This window comes from Lissotriton helveticus, chromosome 7, assembly GCF_964261635.1.
Source record: "Lissotriton helveticus chromosome 7, aLisHel1.1, whole genome shotgun sequence".
NCBI lineage: Eukaryota > Metazoa > Chordata > Amphibia > Caudata > Salamandridae > Lissotriton > Lissotriton helveticus.
Window position 1 is genome coordinate 412,392,390 of NC_136068.1, and position 19,046 is coordinate 412,411,435.

Here is a 19,046-nt window from a genome sequence, read left to right on the forward strand (position 1 = left end):
GCCTGGGAAAGTTCCCCAAGAATGCTATAGTTGCTGTTTTCTTACATGTGGCCTGTGCCCTGGGTATAAGCAGTAGCGCTCTGTTGACTTTATGATAAAAAGTCTGAAAGCACTTTACTGTCCATTTGGCAATACCAGCTTTGGATATAGGATGGCCTTTGTGGGGCTTTGTGAAGGCTACAAACAGCTGGTCTGCGTGGGAAAAGGCTTTGTCCTCTCAATAGAATACATGAGTGTGTGTTTAATATCGAAAGTGCTTAGGGCTCTCTCTGCTACCAAGTGTGGTCGAGGAAGAAGACTGGGAGTTCTTTTGCCTGATAAATGTGGAAAGAGGAAGCCACCTTAGATACGAACTTAGGGTTGGTTCTGAATACTACACTGTCATTAGGAACTTGAAAGAGAGGTTCCTGTATTGTGAGGGATAGCAGTTCAAAAGTACGTCTCAGAGTACCTACTGCAACAAGTAAGGCTACCTTCCAGGAAAAGTACTGGAGAGTTCAAGGGCTCGTAAGGTGCCCCTATGAGTCTAGTAAGGGCAACATTGAGATTACACACTGAGGCAGGGGAACCATGAGGGGAATGACCCTTTTGAGACTCTCAATGAATGTCTTAATCATTGGTGTGCAGAAGAGGGATGAGTGTTCCCTGTATCGCATGTATGCTGCTATGGCTGTCAAAGTGAAGCCTTATGGATGTATAGGCTAAGCCGGACTTCTGTAGATGGGAGTAAGTAGCATGTGATGTCCTGGATGGCAGGTTTTAGGGGCGTTCATGTGCTCCGGGATGTAGTAGTGGACAAATCTCTTCCACTTGGCAGCATAACATGCCTGTGTGGCTGGTCTGCGGAATTCTCAGAAGATGTCCATGCATTCCTGTGTGAGATGTAGATAACCAAACTCAAGGACCTCAGGTATCAGATCGTTAAATTGAGTTGCTTGCAATCTGGGTGCCTGATCTGGCCTCTGGTAAGAAGGTCTGGCTTGTTGAGGAGCTTCTTGTGAGGACATTTCGAGGAGTAGTGAATACAGGGGCTGTCTGGCAGAGGTGCAGACTACGAGCACGAGGGTCTGGAACATCTGCCGCATTTTTCACACCAAAAATAGTAGAGGCAGAAAATCAAAAGCTTATGTCCCTGACCAGATCATCCATAGTGCATTGCCCTTGGACTGGGAGTACCTAGTTACGGAGCTAGGTCATTGTGCGTTTTAAAGGTGCCCAGTGTTCGAAGTGGGAGGAGGATGACTTGTGGGTGGAGTTGCCACTTGTTGACGCATCCTGCTGAACAAGTCTATAATGTCGTGGTTCACCCCCCCCAAAAGTTAATTCACCATCAGGTGACTGCAGATGGTCTGAGCAAACAAGGAGTGTGCTGCCCAGCTTCTGTAGGTAGTACATGGCTGTCATGTCCGTAGTGACTAGTACCACTATTCCTCAAATGAGTGGAAAGAAGCTTAGAGGATGAGACTGATTGCTGAGAGCTCGAGGTAGTTAATGTGGTGCCCCTGTAGAAGCAGGATCAACACTGCCTGTGCTGTAGTTAGACTGATATTTAACACGCCTGCTGGCTTGAGAGGTATCAGTGGTAATTGGGACTCGCAGGATGGTGTCTAGGTTAACAGGGCTCAGGTCCAGCAAGGGCCTGTGGGAACTGTCTGTCTTGGGGATAAGGAAGTAGAGAGTAAACTCCTTTGCCCCAGTGTTTGGGCGGGGGGAACTGGGTCTATTGCTCCTTTTTAGAGGAGTGCTTGGACCTCTTGCTCTTGGAGGCTGAAATGTTCTCTGCTGAGGCTATGACTGCGAGGTTAGGAGGCAGTGTGAGAAGTTCTAGGCCATAGCCATGGTGAACCACTGCTAGGACTCACTTGTCGGATGTGATTTACCATCAGCGTGGAAGGAAAACCTGCAATTTTCCCCTAACCGGTATTATGCGGTTCAAGGAAGGGATATAGGAAGTCACTGTTTGGAGGTGGAGGCCCCCTTGCTGGAACCCACGCCCTCTGCCCCTTATTGCTGCTTCTGAGGGAGTCCCTAGTGTAGCCATGGGGTGACTAATGTGGATTGGTCTTCTGTTGCTGCCTCTGATAGGAGGAGGTAGACTCTGCTGAAGTTGTCTTGCACCTGCCTTATATTCAGGTCTTCGAAAAGAGCCTCTGGCTAATAAGGACTGGAGGGCACCCATGGCTTTGGCAGTGTAGCTGTATTTTTTAGCATTTGCCTCTGCTCTTCAACCCTTTGCAAAATAACACCAGGGGTCCTGCGAGACCCCCAGACTTATGTAATGCAGCAGGAGAAACGGGTGGTTGACCTGGAGGGCAGATCCCGAGTAGCAATATTTGGATTTTGGGTCTGCCAAAGGCAGCTGAGGGATCGGACACCATCGCATACCTGGAGGCCTGGTTCAAATATTTCACCCCATTTCAGATCTTACACCCTTCTTCTCCCTCAAGAGGGCCCATCTCGCCCCAACACAGCACCCGCCCCCCTGCCTCCGGGCTCCCCCCTACCCCCCACTGTTGGCTAAATTCCTGTACTATAAAGATAGAGACACTGTACTGCGTGCCACCAGGCAATATAGGCCCCTTTGAGTGAAAGACATGCATGTCATGCTGTTCCCAGACTACACCCGGGCCATGCAGCGCCAGCATTGGTCCTTCATGGAGGTCAAATGACGCCTCTGCCAGCAGGGAGTGCAATACTCACTCTGTTTCAAGCACACAGCAAGATAATCTTTGAGGGCAGCACCTCCTTTTTCACTGACACCGCTGAGGCATCAGACTGGATTGACCAGCACTCAAATTGACTCAGGCTCTCAGAAGCTGGTCCATCCTAAGAGCCCACGGACCCTGTACCAGAGGCGCCGAAGGATGCGGACCACATCATGTTGAAGGTCCAAGCCCCGGGGCTTCACATCTGCCTCCCCAGATCTGGAGCAAATTATCGCCTAACGACGGAAAGCTCTGCAGGCTGTGGTGGATCTGGGCCCTACCTCTGTGGCCTCAGACAAAGAGAGGGCCTCCACATCTTTACCACTGCGGAAGATCCCAGTAATTCAGGCACCTCTCAGGTCAAAACAACGACGCCAACTATTGTGACTCCCCAAACAGCTGACACTCATATGAATGCCCTCTGCGTAGCTTCCGATCTATCTGACAGCTGGCTGTGCCAGGATTGGAGAGCCAGCGCAACACTGGCCTCGTATACTTCGCTGCCCAAACCCTTTTAAGTCTACCAACTCCATATAGGCTACACGCAACACTTGCTCTGGGCACCTAGTCAGCTCGTTCCCTTGATACACTAAAGCGCTTTCGCCATGTTTGTTTGGACATACTGTCGGTTGCAGTAGGTCCCCTGTGTTGAGAATATGTCCATTCCCAGTTATTTCCCTACATCCTCGTACTCTCCTTTTTGTTTGTGCCGCTACACTCTGGGGACTGCTGTCTTCCAGGCAGCGGTGAGGCTGTAAGTGCACTTCCCTCTCCACCATCACATCGCTCTCATTATGGCACCCAACGCTGACATCAGTTTCCTCACTCTGAACGTATGAGGCACGCACACAAATGCTTCATGGTATACTCCTATAGCAAGCGTCATCAGACAAGTATAGCTCTGTTGCAAGAGTGGGAGAACTAGCTTGTCTGCACAAGCAGTGGCAGGGACCCTTCTGTGCCACTACCTACTCGGCATTCGCGTTGGAGGAGTGGGTGTCGGGGGGCAAGGGTATGGTTGCGGCCTGGCGTCCCCTTCCAGGAAACCAAAAGGGCGGTTGATACTGTGGGGCAATATGCATTAATCGAAGGTCTTCTAGATAGTCAACCAGTACCCTTGGGAAGCACCTATGCACCAACACAGAGCAGGGGAAATTCTGAAAATCCATTTCAGGTGTCTTGGCCCAATTCACAGGCTTACCATGGATATTAGGGGAAGATTACAATTGTGTGTTTTATCTCTCCCTAGACAGGTCCCACCTGCCCATCCCTCACTCCCTCCCATGTGCAAACTGAGCGCTTCCAAGCCTGGGTACAGAACTGGTTGCTCCCGGATGCCTGGAGAACCCAGCAACGCACGACTAAATTATACTCATTTCACTCTATCCGGCACAATCTCTACGTAAGCCTTGATTGATTCTTGTGTTCGCCCTTGATCATCCCACTGGTTCAGCTTGTGGAATATCTGAGGCAGGTCCTGCCTGATCACGGCGTGCATCTCATAGCCCTTAAATGGCGCACCCCCTGTACCTCTTGTCGCTGTTTGGCAGCTGCCGTGTGACTGTCTTGAAGACTAGGTGTTTCGACATTAGCAGGTGGCAAACATTTGCTGCTATTTTTCCAAAAACTTTAACACAGTCTCCACCAGAATGCTGGAGTGGGACGCTTTCAAAGCACTCACTAGAGGGGCATGTATCCAGCAGACAGTAGGAATCCGTACAACGCTTGAACCAGACTTGCTTTAAGCAGAGAGCAACTTGCTTCCTTTCAACAGGGCAGCGGCCCCCAACCCGGCGCTTGCGGCTCAGCTGGCGGAGGCACGAACCACCCACCGGTGTTACAACTTCAAAGCATACACAGCCAGGGTGCATGGGGCAGGAGACAGGGTAGAAGCATGGCTTAATTACCAGGATTCGGACTCTCTCCCCATAACTGAAGTGGTCACACCTTCTGGCGTTGCGGTCCATGCCCAGACTGATATCCTGCAGACCTTCTACGAATACTCTGCTGAGGTGTACAAGGCCCGCAGCTTGATTCCTTGCAATCCATAGACCAGTCCCTCGCCGCTCTCACTCTGCCCCAAATTCCTTCCCAGGTAAGGCCTCCAAGGATGTGGACATAACACTGGCTGATGTGAAACACGTGATCCTGGACATGGCCCATTATAAAGCCCCGGGCTTGGACGGCTTGCCATTAGAATACTACAACGCCTCTTCCAACTTGTTGGTGCCCCGGTTGGCGGAAATGTACAGGGCGGCCTGGTCCTGGACAAGGCGTTAAATAACCTTTCCTAGCCCTATTTGTTTGATGGTACTTCGTCACATGGGAGTGGGACCTAAACTCCTAGATTACACTAAGCTACTATATTCAAACCCCACCTCCTGGGTACCCCTGGGTTGTTACATCTCGGCTCCCTTCTCTGTGACCTGGGGCACACGTCAGGGATGACCACTCTTGACCACTCTAACCCCTGCTCTTCGCCCAACAATAAGGCATCCACCATGATGCGCGAAACCCACAGTCTGTCCTTGTACGCATATGACCTGCTCCTTTATCTGCAGGACATGTCGACCAACCTCAAACCTCTTCGGGCCACATTGTTGGACTTTGCAGACGCCGGCGGGCTGAGGGTTAATTGGGCGAAATCCTTGGTCTATCCTCTCAGCCCCAACCTCCCTCTGCAGGAGGTGCGCATTGTCGATTACAGCTTCGCCTGGCATGTGCGGACACCTCGCTACCTGGGCTTCCGCCTGTACCATACCATACATCCCAAAATGATATCAACGAGGGTAATCACAGCAGAATACCGGAGGCCATTTGCCCATTGGTAGGATTTATGAGGACTCGTCCCCTGGTCCCTACAAGATAAATCGCATTGGCAAAAATGGTCCTCCTACCTAGTCTCCTTTATTATTTTGCCAATCTTCCGGTCATTACTCCCCGCTCCTTTTACAGGGAACTGGACACCCTGCTTTATTCCCTTATTTGGGGAAGTGGCTGTCGGCAAGTCGCTTTGGTTAAGCTGCAGCTGCTGGTGAAAAAGGGGGTCCTGGGAGCTCCGTCATTTGAGGCAAACTTCCTAGCAGCACAACTCCAGTGGCTGTCTCGCTGGACAACAGGCGCTACCTGGGCGAGTCCTGTTCACATACTAGGTCTTTACGGGTGCCGGCAATCCGCCGCCTGCTCTTCTGGGAACACAGCTGTACAAAAGGGGGTGGTGATGGACGGAGCATCTGAACCAATCAAACACTCACACCCAGTCAACAGATCTGGGTTTAATCCATCACCGTTCTTTAGCCCACTCTGCCACCCCAGTTCAGACATGGCCATATGCGAATCAGTCTGACCCTGTGCCTCATGGGAACAGTCCAGCCGGAACTGCCAAGCCATGCCTTCAATGGACCGGAAACAAGCTTCCTAGGACCGGATTCTGGCATTACAGCAGTATGCTCAGACATGAGTCCCTTTCTCACTTTGCCACTGGATTCAAGCAAGCCTGGCTGAAGACGGCTGAAATGCCAGAAACCGGTCCTAGGAAGCTTGTTTCCGGTCCAGGGAAGGCATGGCTTGGCAGTTCGGGCTGGAATGTTCCCATGAGGCACAGGGTCAGACTGATTTGCTTATGGCCATGTCTGAATTGGGGTGGCAGAGTGGGCTAAAGAACGGTGATGGATTAAACCCAGATCTGTTGACTGGGTGTGAGTGTTTGATTGGTTCAGGTGCTCCATCCATCACCACCCCCTTTTGTACCGTTTTGTTCGCCATAAGTTGGCAGGGTATGCCAGACGTGAGTCCCTTGCTCACTTTGCCAATGGATTCAAGCAAGCCTGGCTGAAAATGGCTGAAGTGCCAGAAACCGGTCCAAGGAAGCTTGTTTCTGGTCCAGAGAAGGCATGGCTTGGCAGTTCGGGCTGGACTGTTCCCATGAGGCACAGGGTCAGACTGATTTGCATATGGCCATGTCTGAACTGGGGTGGCAGAGTGGGCTAAAGAACGGTGATGAATTAAACCCAGATCTGTTGACTGGGTGTGAGTGTTTGATTGGTTCAGATGCTCCGTCCATCACCACCCCCTTTTGTACCGTTTTCTTCTGGGAACACGGACTGCCTCTGCCCATTCAATAAAGGTAACTATTGCGAAGGCATGCATGCTCCGCATTCATCGTTTTTCCCGAGGGGCGCCATTCTACACCCTGCTACTGCCACTGTTCAGCCTGCCCTGTGGTGGGAGCTACTAAACTGCCTGGGAGTTACAGACCTGGACAGACCACTCTCTTCTTGAGACGGTATCCCTATTCTCCGAGGGCCAGTTACTTCCTTGCGACCAGCTGGCAGGGGAGAGCGCACTCCCCCTAGGGCAAATCCTCCTCCGTAGGCAAATCATATTTGACTGCTGGCGTCTTTGGGACCTATCTGGGGGTTAACCCATGCACCACCCAGTGTTTCACAGTACTGACAAATGGACCCAACCAACACTTTATTACTTGGATATACAAGCCCATCTGGGAACTGACCCCCTTACCCGCTAGCTTGGTTGAGTCACAAATGGGAAGAGGAGTTTGAGAGGCCACTACACGACAAAGAGTGGGAGCGCGCCCTGCAAGATATTTCCCCCCAGCACGCAAACAGCAATGGCGAACAGAAAAAAGCATCGCCAATAAGCAGTTCCGCGTGTTCGCGGATATTTTTTACTGTTTCGCGGAGATTTGCGTAACGCGATTACGCAAATTCCACCCACCCCTGCTGTACATGGCAGCAGGCAATCTATCAAAAAAGACCCCTAGTGGATGAATGAAATAGCTGAAAAGAATGACAAATCTATGCTTGTGGGAAGTACAAATTTAAAAATATTTAAGAATAACGCTTAGTGACAGAAAAAGAACAACCTTTACTGCTTCAACAAAATATATATTCTTAAGCAAAAATGAATGAAGGGCCAGAGGCCCAGTGTTTCGGATTCTTGCTCCAACAGACACAAAAATGAGCTCTAGCACTGTGCTGCACTCAGAGATTCTGCAGAGGATTACATCCTTCAAATGTGGTTGAAACATTCTACTTTAATGACTCTTCAAACTAGCAATTCAAATTTCTTGCATGTTCTTGTGTTTAGGAGAAAATTAAAAGTCGATTTTATTCTAATTATTTGTAATGGCAGTTAAAAAAAAAAATACAAAAATGTCTTCAGACAATGCAAAATCAACTACATCAACACATAATTACCTCGTGCATATAGCTCGGCCTTTGTGCGATCTTTCTCTATGAAGACTGCAGTGGCAAGGAAGAAGGCCCCACCAATGACACCGACAAAGGCGCAGAGCATTAGGGCATACTGCAGGCTGCGGAACTCCCAGAGGTAAGAAGTCGGCTTCCCCTTCCTGATCTGATCAGAGATCTGTAATGGAACGGTAGTTGGACTATAGTGAGATTTGAAAGCCATCAGACAGGACATACAGAAGAGGAGAGAAGAGATTAAGGGATGAAGCATCATAAACAGCATATTAGGATTGGTGGGCTGGCAACAGAAGAGGAGAGAGGGTGTAGGAGAGAAAAAGCGTGGAGAGGGTGCAGAGACAGATGCACAGGGGAGAGCAATTTCAGTGAAAAAGAGATTGATGAAAAGGGAAGAATGAAGAAAAGTTAATATGGGATAGGCAGGGCAGCAGAGAATGAGTGGGTAATGGTAGGAAACCAGGATTTCAGCTAGTACAATCACAAATCTTTGTCCATCTAACCCGCTTCTTAACACTTTGACTAATAAAGCCACTCCTGTCCTGAAAACATCCAAGCAAAAATTAAGAAATCGAGAAGCAGGATCACCAGTTTAGATACACACAATGGATTAGCCGATACAGGAATGAATCTCAATGAATCTCAAGGGGCAGAAAGGCACAGGAAGGGGGGACATGAGGAGGGGAAAAATGTAAGGGTAATGTCATAGTATCACTGCAAATTAGATCACAGCAGCAGGCTTGCAGGCCATGTGAAGGTGAGTGATCTTCATTTGTGAGCAGGTAGTATAAGGTGTTTCTGGTTAGACAGCTGGATACATGGCCAAAATGTTAGATCTTGGAAAGACTTTATTCTCACATTTGTGCATAGAAATTGAGTTTCCCCGACTGGGCACAAAAGTCCTTGTTCAGTGATAGGTGGGAACTGGGTAAAGTAGAAACCAAGTGTAGGAAAGGGCCTCATTTTGACATGGTCACTCCCACTTTTTGCCTGGTAAAAGAAGATGTGATTTCGGCTGAAAGTGCACTGGGTTCCTGCTAACCAGGTGGCCAGAGCTCTTTCCCAAAACTGTACAATTATTCCTCCAATTGGCAAAACCCTTAGCACCCTCTTTAAGTACCCAGTAAATGGTATCTTGGTACCTAGGGCCTGGGGTACGAAAGAGGGCTGCAGCACAAAGTGTGCTAACCTAAGGGACCCCTCAACAATCACATGCAAGATTGCTATTGCAGGCTGCATGTCTTGGTGCAGACAAAAGTGAAAAGATGACATCACACATTCCTGTGTGCCATGTCTCCTACTACTGCATGTGATACTTGTAAGTCACACATACACCAGGCCTGACAGTCCTAAGGCAGGGTGCTTAGATGTACATGCAAGGGCATACCTGCATGACCAGATATGCCCCAGTGCTGGTCGGTTCCATTACTGCCAGTACACGTGACCAGGGAAGCCATTTTAGACCATGTGCTGGACACTGGTGAAAATGTATTCCCCAGCTACACGAGGGCTTCACTGACAATAGAGATGTTGGTATCAAAATTCTTGTATTGGCAAACCCACACTGATGCCAGTGTTGGATTTACCAACACACATACCCAGGAGGCACTTTAGATGTGCCCCCTGAAAACCTACCAGCCTCTGGGGTGCTTGCTGACTGGTTACTGCAAGCCTGCCACTAGAGACACTGTTCTGGCCTCCTAGTGCAAGAGACTTTGCGCTAAGGAGACCCAGAACAAAAGTCTGTCCGCGAAGAGGGTGGTAAACCCCATTCCACAGGCTGACCTACTGATTAGCCTTGCTTGGTTGGCAAGCCTCAAAAGGCTGTCGCCTTCGAAATGTGAACCTGGCTCCCCCTCAAAGGAGAGAAAGCCGACCCCTTTGTCAAGGACCCCCCCTGCAAATGGACAGGGGGAGAATTAGTTAGTCAGGTAAGGGTGCCACCTCCAGGCTAGTACCACCCTGTAAGGTGGGCTACTGAGAAGTGGGTACAAATTTTCAGAAGTAGCATCTTTGTAATGGCATACTTAGGAAATCTGGGATAGGGTTATGCCCAGGTCCTTGTGGAAGTGGTCATACAGGTTGCGAAGTGACCCCAAGGGTCAGTAGCCCACTGGCTACTACCCTACACTCCCATAATGCCCCTAGATTCAGTATTTAGGGGAGTCCATGGCATAAGAGAAGCAGATTCTGACAATCTATGAAGAAGGAGGACACGCAGGGCTGCGAAAGTAGAAGAGAGCACCTGGCCTGGCCCAGCCCAGCTGACCTGTCTGCCATTCTCCATCAGCTCTGCGCCAAAGTTGACTCGTCCTACATCCGTGTGCGTCCAGAACCTGGAAGAACTACCTGCATTCAATAAAGACCTCCAGTGAAAAGCAGACCAGTTCAGAAGAAACCCTGAATTGAGGACTCTGAAGCCTCAATAGCCGACAAAACCCGACAACCTAAGCCACCACTGCACCAGTTACCCCCTGCCCGATTTGAAGAAGGCCACCGTTGCCAACAAACCCGCCCAAGTTAAGAGACAAGCGTGGTTTCACCCCTTGTGGACTCCCAACATCACCTGAAGACCCTGAATGCAGTCCCCCTTAACTGAGACTGCTCCTAGTAAGAAAACCCGAAGCTGTAAGACACCTCTGCACCTGTCACCCCCAGGCCAGAGAATAGCAAGACTTGAATATCCTCCTGCCGCCACCCACCCGTTGCTTCACTCAACTGGTCTCTCAGTCACAGCCTGCAGGCTCTCTTCACAGAGACCAATGTCCAGAGAAACTAATTGGGCTCCCAATGCTGTTTTGCACACTGCACCCAGTGACCCTCGTGCCGCTAGTGGTGTACTGCTGGTGCTGCCTTGGTCCTTGCCAACCACTCACCTTAACTCCTGGAGATTGATCTTGTATGGGGATGTACGGCGCCTGTTTGCAGAACATGTTCTTCCTTCCATAGGACAACATTGCAGAACCCAAAAATTGCATTGTGTCCACTTTTTAAAATGAAAAGAATTTATATTTGAAAACTTACTTTCCTGAACGATTTTTTTCTGATGCCTAAACAAATATAAAGATACTTGCTATTTTTTATAAATTGGTGTGCATCTTCTTCTTGAGCTGTGTTGTCATTTATTAACCATTGTGTGCATCTGCAAATGTCTTTCATTTCTCAGTGTTAAGTCTAATGCTGCTCAAACACACTACCTCCTAACAGAGCACTTTGGGATTGCATAGCAAGCCATGTCCACTCATAAGGAAACCCCTGGACTCTCTACATGTTATATAAAATTTTTGGTATATCACATAAAGCGCCAGCTACATAAACTAAGGAGTACATTTGGAGATCACTCACCTTCAAGATGATAATGCCCTCCACTTTCCTTAGTCCCCCTTGTTAGTGTGTCTTACCTCTAAGCTGAAGCACAGGACTAACCTACCATCAGAGACCCCAGCAAAATTGGGGATGTGAGTTTGACACTATAAAACTTACCACTCCGATTAAATAGGGGCTGGTGGCATCTCCAAGGAGATGAGATATAACTATCTGGAAGGCTTCAGCAGTAGAGCGCCGTGTAGGAATCACAACATACTGTAAGAGAAAACAGAAAAAGGATCCTATAAAAACCTAAAAGAAAATAAAACCAGAAAAGATGTATTGACTTGGTAGATGTTAATTTGTGGCCTTTTCCACAGTTTTTACAGATAGTGACATAGGTCTTCCCTGAAGAAACAAATCTCCAACATGATATAGTATAAACAGTCTCTAAGACAGATCCCAGCCAAGAGAATGTACCTTTTATCATGGCCTGCTAATCAAGCTGGTCTGCCAAGCACTCAGGAAGAAGGGCACCATGGACAATAGTATTCTCCAACCCATCTGTCAATAAGGACCTTTCAATGACGAGCAAGCCCCATTTAAGATAAGTGTCGCACAATCAACCTCCCCAGATTAAATTCAATCTGCAATTGTTTTGAGGGAGACATGCACAGGGACGCAAGAGTTGCCAATCTCTGTCTCTGTAAGGTTAGGAATTCTATTGTAGGTTGAGGAGAGCTGAATTCACCCAAAATGTTGTTGAATTAGTTTCACTGTATCGGATGTGGGTAGACGAAAGATATGGCCTGCCTGGGCCCATGTTGGACACTCCCGGTCAAAGGCCCCTTTAGCAAGTATAAGAAAGGATTTCAGTTGCACTAAGTGCTGTTGAATGTTTTTTGTATGGAGAGCTAAGTAAAAACATACATCTGGGGAAATTTCAAATGGCAACGTGTGATCAATTATACATATGGAGCAATACCTACAAATCAGAAACTAGGGATTAAAGACCGCTTTTGAGCAGTCTAGCGGTCTTTGAAGTTTTGTATGGGGTTCGAATTTGTAATCAATCATTTAGAGATGGGTGTGAAGAGAGGGTACCCTCATTGATGCTGGAAATAGAGATAAAGCCAGGCTGATTTCACAACAGGCTCAAACCAAAGTGGGCACCTGGGAAGGGTTGAAACGAAAAAGAATTAAGAGCAGGATGATCACTTCAGATCATACATAGTAAACAGGCCAATAGCAAAGAAAACTAAGTGATTTTGACATTCCACGCCACAAAATGTATGCTTGAGTGCTCAGAGTGGGCTGCTGAACTTGTAAAGAGTACAGAACTGCCATAGCAACAAGTGAACACCGAACTAGATTGCACTACGACATGAACCAGCTTTCAAAGCAGGGTGTTTTATTCTGAAATACAAGGTGTATTGAAAAGATGTTAGAAAGTCATTTTACCTCTGTGCAAAGGCCACCGCAGGTTAAACTTAGAACACAGTGTTCAATTCCAGGTGCAGTATATGAAAATGGATATCATGGATTTTTAAACAGTAATAACAAAGCTGCCAGACCCCTTCAGAGGTGACACTTGGAGGTCCTGTGAATCAATGTTATGGTCAGGTGAGGGCCGTTTACAGACAGGACTTCTGGGAGCAAGGAGTAGTTCGACAGGTGAAATGGGACACAAAGAACAACCAGGTGGTAATGGTGTATGGAGATTAAAAAATGTATTCCTAGCTTACAGCTACTGGAAGAAGAAAACATAAGGGAATAAATACCAACCAGCAGAATATCAGCCACAATAGCCCAGTTCATAGACAAAAGAAGTTCTCCAATGAAGATAAACACCTGAAAATTGAGAAAAGGCAATAGACATATTTGTTACTGACATTGTAGGCTTCACCAGAGATGTTTACCCTTTAAACATATGGTGCCCATAAACTATCTTCAAGGACTTTATCACCCACATTCCAAGGAGAAGCAGATCCAGTTTAGATGTAACATGGTGGCGGATGAAAGATACCATGCAAGAAATTAAAGATTCAGAATTTGATGATCAAACCAAACCCTGGTAATCAAAAGTGGGCATGGTACTGGGAAGGACTGCTCGCTTTCAGTTATCGACCACAAGGCGCATTACTCTTATCCTCTACATCACATTCACAATTACTTGAAATGTTTAATCACAAACTTGTGTAGATGACCCAGCAGTTATCGAAGGCATCCTCTACAACTATACATTATCCTTGGACCACCACATATTCTTTTATGTACCACTAGTGCAGCCCTCAATCGACACCACCACTCAAACTTTAACTTATTCCTAACTATGCTGCTTCTGCATGGAACATTTTCCTCTGTCCCCAAGGCCAATATTTCACTCGCGTCGAGGCTAACTGAGCAACTCCTGCACAGTTGTCCTCCACTGTGTCCATTTAAACCCGTCAATCAGCCAGATGCTCTCTGTAGCGGCTGCTACGGGGCTGTTATGGTAGGGCGGGTGAGTTAAACAAAAAAAAGAGAAATCCACTTGCCTACTGGTCGCCTCTCCTCTGTCTGACCAAAAAACAGGAAGCACACAGGATCCCAGACTCCCCTAAGCCAATCACGAGGCTGCTGTCACCAGCATGAAAGCAGCGTTGTGATTGGTCTGTGCACCGTGGTTCGGCGCTCAGGCTGGGACTGAGAGCCTGTGCATGTTCTCCACCCAGGCTGTGCAATACAACCGGTTTGAGAACATGTCAAGTGCGCATAACTGTTTGACTGGCCCAAGATGGCTGGCCAAACAGTTATGCACACTCAAAAAGTAACCACCACTCCTTCCCCTGCTCTGTTAGCAGCCCAGATCCCCAACCCCCTACACCCCCACCCCTCCGCACGCACCTAAATAGAACCATTTTGGATAAATAAAATGATAATAACGTGGTGTTATTTTATTTTTCCTGTGGGGTGAAGCTCCTCCACCTTAGCTGAGTAGCCGCCGCTGGGCGTTCTGCCAGCACCCACTCACCTAACATTTCCCAGCCAAATTCACACTCACGTAAGTAGCAATGGTGCTGCTGCCAGCACAGGCCACTGCCAAGAACAGGAAGGGAGAAGATCCAAGTAGTCCTGCAGCACAGACTAGTGGGTCAGAACGGGGGTTCCTCTTTCGGTACCACTTGCTGATTTCCACACCTGCACCAACACCCAGCAGCCCCGTCACAACAGTAATGATGCCAAAGATCAAACTGTGAAGGAGAGAAAGGCATTAGAGGAACACTTGGGAGAAGCAGGGTAGCATTAAGAGGAAGGGTAAGAACAAAGGGAGACAATGCAGACTAGGCAGTATTTAGTTTCACAGCCTTTTCACCACCGATTCTACTGGGTGCTGGACGAACAACATAAACCCAGTTCAGTCAATTACTAAAATAAACTAAGGATTTAATCTCCATATACTGGCATCCTGCCCGTAAGCAAAACCACACACTGCTCATCCAGTCTTCTATTCTTGCAAGCCTCCCCGCCACTGTTACTACATCTCTTCCAGCAGCATTCCCTCTGGCTAATTTATGACAGCATACAAATTCAGAGTCTTCCATCACTCAACTGAAAGTGCTGGCACGTAGGAAGGAAACATTTCGGTCAGCACTGCACACTTAACCCATGACAAGGTGGTTTGTTCTCCTCGGTCACATCTTCATCCTAGAAAATGCTCACCTGTCATCGGCATTGCACACAGTCCCTGTGCATGGGTCTTTCGTGCCCAGTACCACTCGAGAACGCAACAAGTAGACAGGAGCCCAAAGAGCCAGCGAACCTGTGACGAAGGCCACTGATGTGAAGCCGAAAGTAGACAGGACAAAGCTACGGCTGCAAGAAGAAGAGGGAGATGGGTGTGTTATTGCTATGAGGTCAATGAACTGCAACATAGGTTTTGCCAAAGAATAAGCATGGAAGTACACTAAAGAACAGGTATTTCAATTGCACAAACGTAAAAACACCGAAAATGCATCACCGGAAGATCAAGCACAGAAGGCGCACACAGACAGAGACTGAAGGGATTAGATCACTCTAAGAGAATCAAAGCATTCTCTTGACTCACTGACTGTGGTGAGACCTTAAATGGCAGCAAACTCAGGCTCGTGCTCAGCCCAGATGAACTGGCCCAATATACAGCTTTCAATCCAGAGAAGACAGATGATAAACTTATGTAGAAAATATCCGTGTAAAAAGTTACTGCATCTAAGATAATTTGTAGCTTTCAATTAATGTTTTTGTTTTTCCAATGACAAAAGAGAAGTTGTTAGTAGGGGATCAGAAAAATAATCTTCTGACTGAATGAAAAATAACAGTCATTTCCATGGTTTCAGCAATGTTGTTGCCCTACAAGACTGACATATAATTCTCTATAGTACAAATGGGTCATATTCATGTTGCTGATCACCAGAATGCTACTCCACGACCTACCCAAGAGCAAGCACCACACGTCACAAAACCTAAGGACATGTGCCACTGATCTTGTCCCTGATCATAAGTCAAACACCATGGACTGATGAACTAAGACAATGTATTAACGTTACCATGCATCAGATCACAGAGTTACTTTTTACTGCATACCAAAGTACTTGCAAACCACAGACTGTAAAGCAAAGTTTACTTTCTGCCCCAAAGAACGTATAGCACACGACACACCTCATAACACTGGGCAGAGCCACAACAACAAGGACACTGCGTTTTACTCTATCAACACAACATGGGGCGCTTGTCAGACCAGAAGTGATGCACCACAAGAAAGCATGCAGCACAGCACAAACTAAACATTGTATTAACATACATCAGGTAGCCAACACATGCCAAACACATGCATAGATTAATCACTGTGGAAGCCTGCACTCACTTCTTCATGAGGGATTTAACGTCAGCCCACCAGGAGGTATGGACAAGGGTCCTGTCCGTTTTGCGCTCCACTGCTCCTCGGGGCGGCTCTTTTACTACGAAAACCAATAAAAGTACAGCCACGAGGCCAAATGAAGGAGTCACCTACAACAGAAAAAAATATATAGGATAAGCTAAAAGGGATTTACTTTATTGCACAGTCCAGTCCATTACCTCTGGAAGACTGTCTGGCCAGCCTCAGGCAAGAGACGGTGGGTATAGTAGGGAAGGGCAGCTATAACTCATTTCACTGGGGTAGTGATTTTTCATAATCTTGATGTGCAAGTTTCAGATTAGTGACCCCAACATGCAAAATGTTATCTTCCTCAAAACAGCCTATTAAAAGCGGATTCCACAGCCTACTGTAGACTGCTAGTGGATTTATACAATTTAACTTTGATATTTAAAGGTTGAAATGAAAAGGGACTCTGTAGAGCTTTTCATGACATACAGCAAAAAAAAAACCCCAACAAAACCAAAACTCCATTACCACACTTTTCAACCTTAACTGCTTACACTACAAACGTTCCAGCCAATAGGCTCAAACATTTCAAGCACCCCATTCCATTTAAGGCCTTTAAAATCTTATAAAACTCTCCATTTGCAAGGAGATAGCACAATAAGAGTCAGGACACGCGATGATAAAAGACTTACCCGGAGAGCCCAATGCCAGTCTTGGGTGGCCTCCTTCACCTGTGAGCCCACAATATATCCCAGGCCACTGAAAGTGAGATGAAGAAAGTCCATGAGGGGAGACTAGTAATACAGCCAGACACCATCACATTCTGTCTCCACTACTCTCAGAGACCTTGCCCCTTTTCATTTTAACTCTTCAGTACCACTCACCTTCCCACCGGGATAGCGAAGTAGAAAATGGTCAGCATGCGGCTGCGCTGGTCAGCAACAAAGAGGTCAGCAATGATGGTGGGAGCAATGGTAGAGTAGCTGGCCTCACCAACACCAACTAGCCCCCTGGTGAGCAGAAGGAGCCAGAAGTGCTGAAAATAGAAAAAAGGTGCCACAAGTGATGATTAAGAAGCTCCCTACAACAATTAGCAAAAGGCCAGAGAGAGATGAGTTAGCTGTAATGAATGTTTTGTTTAGTATGGCCCGCAGTGGTATTCCTGGTGGAGGTTTTGGGGGGGCAGGGGGGACACTAATACTGTTCCAGCTGATTCTTAGTAGCCCAATGATCCCGGGTCGGCTGCACAAATACTGGACCTGACAATACTGGGTTCACAAATATAGGACTCCATAATTCAGGCCCAGATACACTGCACCTGGTGAAACCAGGAGGAGGGGTGGTGACAGCCTGGTGAAACCAGGAGGAGGGGTGGCGACCGGGCAATGGTTGGATGCAGGAGCCCACCACAACTCCCGCCCATGCTGCACCACAGTATTTGATGTCTATGCTTCCCCAGCCTCCTCTGCCAGGCATCTCCTGACCAATTCACAGCAAAAACACTAAGAATCAGCAGAGCCCGGCATGGATATGCGGCTTCACCCTACCGACTTCTCCTGCAGAAATAGCACCGGGCATAAGGAGCGCATGGGGCTGAAAGGCAGCGTTGCCCAAAGACCTCTCTACTTCTATCCTGCAAGCAGGAATAGCTTACTCCAAGCCAGTCACAGAGGTCCAGGCGCACACAGAAACCAAGCACAGGTGGAAAAGGATGGGGGTGGAGATCAACCCACTCCCTGTCTGAGCCATGTGTCTTCCTGGTGCCTCGCCCCATGCCCCCTATGCAGCTCCTGCACCATTTACTGAGTCTTTTACAATAAGTTGAATTATTCGATTAAAGTAGTTTAATAATTGAATAACAAAGAAGGAAGCACGGTGCTCTGTATTTTTATAGTTCAAACACTTTATTTGAAATTATGCATAGTACAAGCATCTAGAATTTGTTAGTTCTTAAATCTAATCGTGCAATTTGATTAGTCAGAGAAAAGAGTGGACAAAGATGAGAGAGGAAAAAGAAGATAAAAGAACCCGAAAGGCAAAGAACAGAAAAAAATATAGTATCGTATTAGAAGGACAAAAACAATTCATTGTAAAATGGGAAGGAAGAAGCAGCTATGGAGGAAGAGCTCTAGAGTTCACGTGGAAAGTGGGATGAACAAGAAACAAAGGGAACTTAATGAGAGAAAAAAGGAACAAATTAAAGGTAGCAAGTAGGGAAAAAAGAGCTAGAAAGAGTGAAGATGGGAAGAGAACAAGTAAAAGGCATAGAAGAGTAAGAAAAGGAGCATCCAAGAAATTAAGGAAGGGGATGAAGAGAAGCAAAGACAAATATAGATGTTAAAGTGGAAATGAAGGGAATAGGGAGATTCAACTGAGATGGAAGAGACAGTACGTAGGACACAGAAGAAAGAGGAGCTGAGATGATAAAGAAGGTGGAGAAGAGAGAAAAAGGTAAAATAGACAGGAATTAAGAATGAGGGAGGGAGCGAGTGGTCAGCGAGAGAAAGTGGCTAGGTTAGAGAAAGAAGGATAGGTAGTAAGGAGATGAGGGAAAGAGATATAGATAGGGAAACAAAAGCAAGAAGAATAAGGACTCATAAGTAAACGCATAGCTATTATTAAGACAGCAGTATCACGAGTAAGGATGGTGTATGGGGAGCTCTGTACTACCCAGGTATAGCTATCTTTTAATGCAGACATAAGGGCAGGGGAAACAATTGTTCTTGTTTGTATTGGGACCTAAGACGGCCTGACTATGCCACTGGGCACAATTTCAGTAACAATCTTTATCACACAAAAAGAACACACCATGCATCAAGTGAGCACAGACAACAATGTCACCATACGAGTAGAAAATGTCAGTGGTGCAGGTAAACATTAAAGCCAGCAAAAAGTCCTGTACATTTAATGCCTAAAACGGGGGAG

General features: G+C 47.2%; 1 protein-coding gene across 4 annotated transcripts in view; it reads right to left on the bottom strand.

The window, feature by feature from the left end:
• Positions 1-19,046, bottom strand: part of SPNS1 (SPNS lysolipid transporter 1, lysophospholipid) — a 176,752-nt gene that overhangs the window by 89,570 nt on the left and 68,136 nt on the right. For all 4 annotated transcript variants that reach the window (XM_078652289.1, XM_078652290.1, XM_078652292.1 and 1 more), the window contains 8 exons: positions 17,006-17,157; positions 16,814-16,880; positions 16,122-16,264; positions 14,942-15,094; positions 14,283-14,472; positions 13,025-13,090; positions 11,417-11,515; positions 7,925-8,096 (listed from right to left, as the gene is read on the bottom strand). In XM_078652289.1, the coding sequence (XP_078508415.1) occupies positions 7,925-8,096; positions 11,417-11,515; positions 13,025-13,090; positions 14,283-14,472; positions 14,942-15,094; positions 16,122-16,264; positions 16,814-16,880; positions 17,006-17,157 (1,042 nt within the window). The remainder of the gene's footprint in view (positions 1-7,924; positions 8,097-11,416; positions 11,516-13,024; positions 13,091-14,282; positions 14,473-14,941; positions 15,095-16,121; positions 16,265-16,813; positions 16,881-17,005; positions 17,158-19,046) is intronic.